Genomic DNA, 3,708 nt, shown 5'->3' with positions numbered 1-3,708 from the left:
GGTCGACTCGTCATTCTCTCGTGGTTCACCATTCTTATTGGTCGTCCGTCCATTGGAGCTATGCCCCATCAGCCCGTATGTTAAGTTTTTGATGGTGAGATACTAAAATGAAATAAAACTAAACGTTAGGTATGATTTAAAAAAAATTAAAAGTGTAAGTACAAAAACGGATCAAAACTGATAATTTAGGTACTAAACGCATAATTTACCCAAAAAAAGGGTACTATAAGAATTAAGAAGGGGGACGATTAATTTTAAAATTAATCTGATAAGATTCTTTGCACTAATTACTAACATAGTATAGACTGGAAATCTCATATCTTGGATGCTGTCCTTCATGGTCAGGTTGGAGGTCCTTAATTCGAAATAGATTTCGGACGTCACGACGGCCTTATTTCAGACGCATTAAGGGTAGCCGGAAATCCGCCAGAGCCTAAAATTATAATCAAAACCTCCAGGGGTTAAAAAGTGGTAATAACATGCATCATCAAAATCAAACAGAGTACAAACAACTGAATTACACCACTTGAACATTCAAGGCAGAATCTTTCACAGGTAAATGGTATCATTGAACCAGATTCCCCCACTACCATCTTTACAACAACACTGTTATCACAAACTTAGTGAAAACTCAACACAATCTCGGTTTTCACGAAAAAGAAATCTCACTTAAAATCGATGAAATATCCTTGAGAGACCCTCTCAGATAGCATTCTTGAACTCAAGTGCGAGACTTTCCATAAAGGTTGGCGTAAACGGTCTTCGTACGGTACACAAGTATTACGCTTAAAACAGCTGCAACGATACAAAATCCTGACATGATCATGGAAGTAAGAAAGAAGCATATAGAACCTTCACACTTAAGTGGTTCATCCTGACCAAACAACCCTGAAAAACTTAAGCCTGAAATCTGCGACTGGACATTATGTTGATGAGCTTGCTTCTCCGCTTCACGGTCGTAAATACTGCTAGCAATTATACCTGAGAAGACAAGTGAACCTGCAGGATTTGCCAGCGTGAGGAAATTGTATAAAGCCCCAAACTTTTTCAAGCCAAACAACTCGGAGGCGGCAGCTGGCACGATTGCCCAATGGGCACCGTAGCCAAGCCCTATCAACAAAGTACCAATGTACATTGCTCCAGGCCATCCCATAGCAAAGAAGACATGGCCAACAGCCATAACAAGCTGAGCAACAGCGATGGCTATGGGCCTTGGATAAGCATGATCCCTATACAGTGATATCAAAGCAAACAAGAAAAATGAGTCAAAAACATTACTGAATCGAAGTCCAACACAACCAGCATCAGTGTGTAAAGGATATCAGTCTGTACCTCACTACAATCTCCGAGAAGTAACCCCCACCAACACGACCGAGAAAGTTCCAAATGCTAATCATGGATACAAATATATGAGTATTATCATACCCCAGAGACTGGCTCATCTGACCAAGATTATCTATCACAGTCAAACCTGATCCTGAACCTAATAGAAGAGAGAAAAAGATAAGCCAAAAGTCTGCTTTGATCAAAGCCTGCGTCATGGTAAAGTCCTCCCCTCTATGAGGACCTCTCCTTCTCTTCACCCTTACTGCTCCTTCAGCAGCGGCCTGGAAAAGTTTTGCTTGCAACTGAGCTATTCTTTTTTGCCTTTCCGATGCCGGAAGCAAGTCTACTTCTTGAGGTTTCTCATCTTCCACCTCACTGAATATCACTTCCTGTTCCTGAACACCCTGTTCAGATTTCCCGGCTTCTTGTTGCTCTGGCTTTGGTAGAAGAGCTTCTTCCACTGGACCGACAGGCTCGTCCGAGACACTCAATATAATAGGAATAACAATAGGAATGATAAGAAGAAAGAATAAAATCACTGTAAAAACTATTACTAAAGTGTGGCTCACGCTAACAAGATCTTCCAGAAGCATGACTCCCATCAAGTAAGCAGCCAATAGGAGGCACACACTATAAATAAATGAAAAACTCAAACCATCGGAGGGACGGACTTGTCTGTGACCTCCAACAGGTCTGATAATGAACATTAGAGCAACAACTACCATTGCTGGCCCAACAGCAACCATGAATATTAAAGATGCTTGATCCGGGAAATTGATCATTGTGTATATCTGAGTCAAAATTGCACCACTCAAACCAGCAAAGCCCTTGAGTATCCCGACCACCGGACCCCTACTTTTGGGGAAGTTTTGCACACAAGAAACCAGAGCAGCTGTATTGAAGTAGGTTTCACCGTTGTTTCCCACAAATATTAAGATACACATCTGCATAACAAGAAGGGTCAACGATCTAACTTGAAATGCTGCATGTATTATTAGAAGTTTATCAAGATACAAACCCTTTTGTTCTAAGCGAAATGATTTCGGTTAGACATGGAATCCATCAATCAACCACCTTAATTTACCACCTCAACAACAACAACAAAACCCAATTCCCATATAAGGGAAATTAGGGTAGTAGGCTGCCACCAACGTCAGGTTGAGGGTAACATCCGTGGAAGACGGCAGTCAGAAAATTAAAAATATAGATAAAATGCAATGCATGTATAAATAAATACATAAATACATAGTTGAACAGTATTCATATGCAGAATTTAACCCCATCAAATCCACATCAGATAGTACTTTGATTTCTTTTCTCATAACTTATGCTTCTTGTTTTCACATATTTATCAAAATTTTAAATATTTTTCCTCCAATCATTTAAAAATGAATCACCCAAATCTTAAAATGATAAAATTCGTCACAAAATAACGGTTACTGTTCATGTTGACTAAAAAGTTTACTGTGTGAACCAAACTGCTCAAAAAGAAGAAGAAACAGAGAATCAAATCATTTCCAACAAAAGGGAAACAAAAGAACTGAAAAAGACTTTACAGGGTGATTGAATTCAATCAAGCAATCAAAATAATCCAATCCAAATAAAGATCAATCAACACAACAACAAAAAGGCCCTCGGATTTCATCAATCTTCGTCTTAAAAGTACTAAAAGTAGAGTTTTAAAATTGATACTCACAGCCCACAAAGGCAAAACAGGAGCTCTTCCAGTAGCAATCAACCAAACCCAACCATAACCAATAAGGTTCTGCAAAGCACCAACAAGCAAGGCACCCCATAGAGGCAGTATCTCAGATAATCTCCCAGCAAGGAACCCAACACTGTCTCCAAGATCTTTGGCCACTCCCAACTTTGAAAGCTGCCTTTGGTTATAATTCAAAGAAGTCTTGATCACAGGTGATATGCTACCGAATATATACCCAATCCCAGCACAAGATTGAATCCACATTGCAGCCACAAAAACCAGCCATCGATTGTTCACAAAAGCCTGAAACTTTTCCGTTAATCTTCCCATCATGCGATTCTCAGAAAACCCACCAAAAGGAAGAAGAGAGTGAGTGTTGTTGATCCTTAGATTTGACTTATGTTCTTCAATCCAAGCTACAATCTAAAGTACCTGGACTTTTAACAACTAAAAAAGATTTTTTTATCATACTTATATGGAGAAAGGTGAAAGGATGGAGGAGGAGGACGTGGCAATTGTATTATTTATTTATTTTATACTAATCCCGTGATTTATGTACCGTTATGGTAGGTAAATTACGGAATAGGCCACTGTGGTCTCGTTTGTAATAATTAGAGGGATTATTGAGTGAGTTAGTTGTGAGTTGGATAGTGTTCTATTTATGTTCGTTAAAAAATTTT

The 3,708-nt window shown here is 39.1% G+C and overlaps 1 protein-coding gene across 1 annotated transcript; it reads right to left on the bottom strand.

Moving 5' to 3' along the window:
* Positions 1-450: 450 nt before the first annotated feature.
* LOC120138529 (protein NUCLEAR FUSION DEFECTIVE 4-like) lies at positions 451-3,487 on the bottom strand. Its single transcript, XM_039153983.1, has 3 exons — positions 3,023-3,487; positions 1,333-2,270; positions 451-1,229 (listed from the first exon to the last, which is right to left on the bottom strand). The coding sequence occupies exons 1-3, from the start codon at positions 3,359-3,361 to the stop codon at positions 722-724; spliced, it is 1,785 nt and encodes a 594-aa protein (XP_039009914.1). The 5' UTR covers positions 3,362-3,487; the 3' UTR covers positions 451-721.
* Between the last annotated feature and the right edge of the window lie 221 nt (positions 3,488-3,708).

This window comes from Hibiscus syriacus, unplaced genomic scaffold, assembly GCF_006381635.1.
Source record: "Hibiscus syriacus cultivar Baekdansim isolate YM2019G1 unplaced genomic scaffold, ASM638163v2 tig00110694_pilon, whole genome shotgun sequence".
Lineage (NCBI taxonomy): Eukaryota > Viridiplantae > Streptophyta > Magnoliopsida > Malvales > Malvaceae > Hibiscus > Hibiscus syriacus.
This window is presented reverse-complemented; position numbering and strand designations above follow the sequence as displayed.

Excerpts from the sequence above, each read along its gene's own strand:
- LOC120138529 (XM_039153983.1), bottom strand. The coding sequence starts at position 3,361 with ATGATGGGAAGATTAACGGAAAAGTTTCAGGCTTTTGTGAACAATCGA. Across the intron at positions 2,271-3,022 it reads CTGTTTTGCCTTTGTGGGCT|ATGTGTATCTTAATATTTGT; the intron begins GTGAGTATCAAT and ends CTTGTTATGCAG. Across the intron at positions 1,230-1,332 it reads TTCTCGGAGATTGTAGTGAG|GGATCATGCTTATCCAAGGC; the intron begins GTACAGACTGAT and ends ATCACTGTATAG.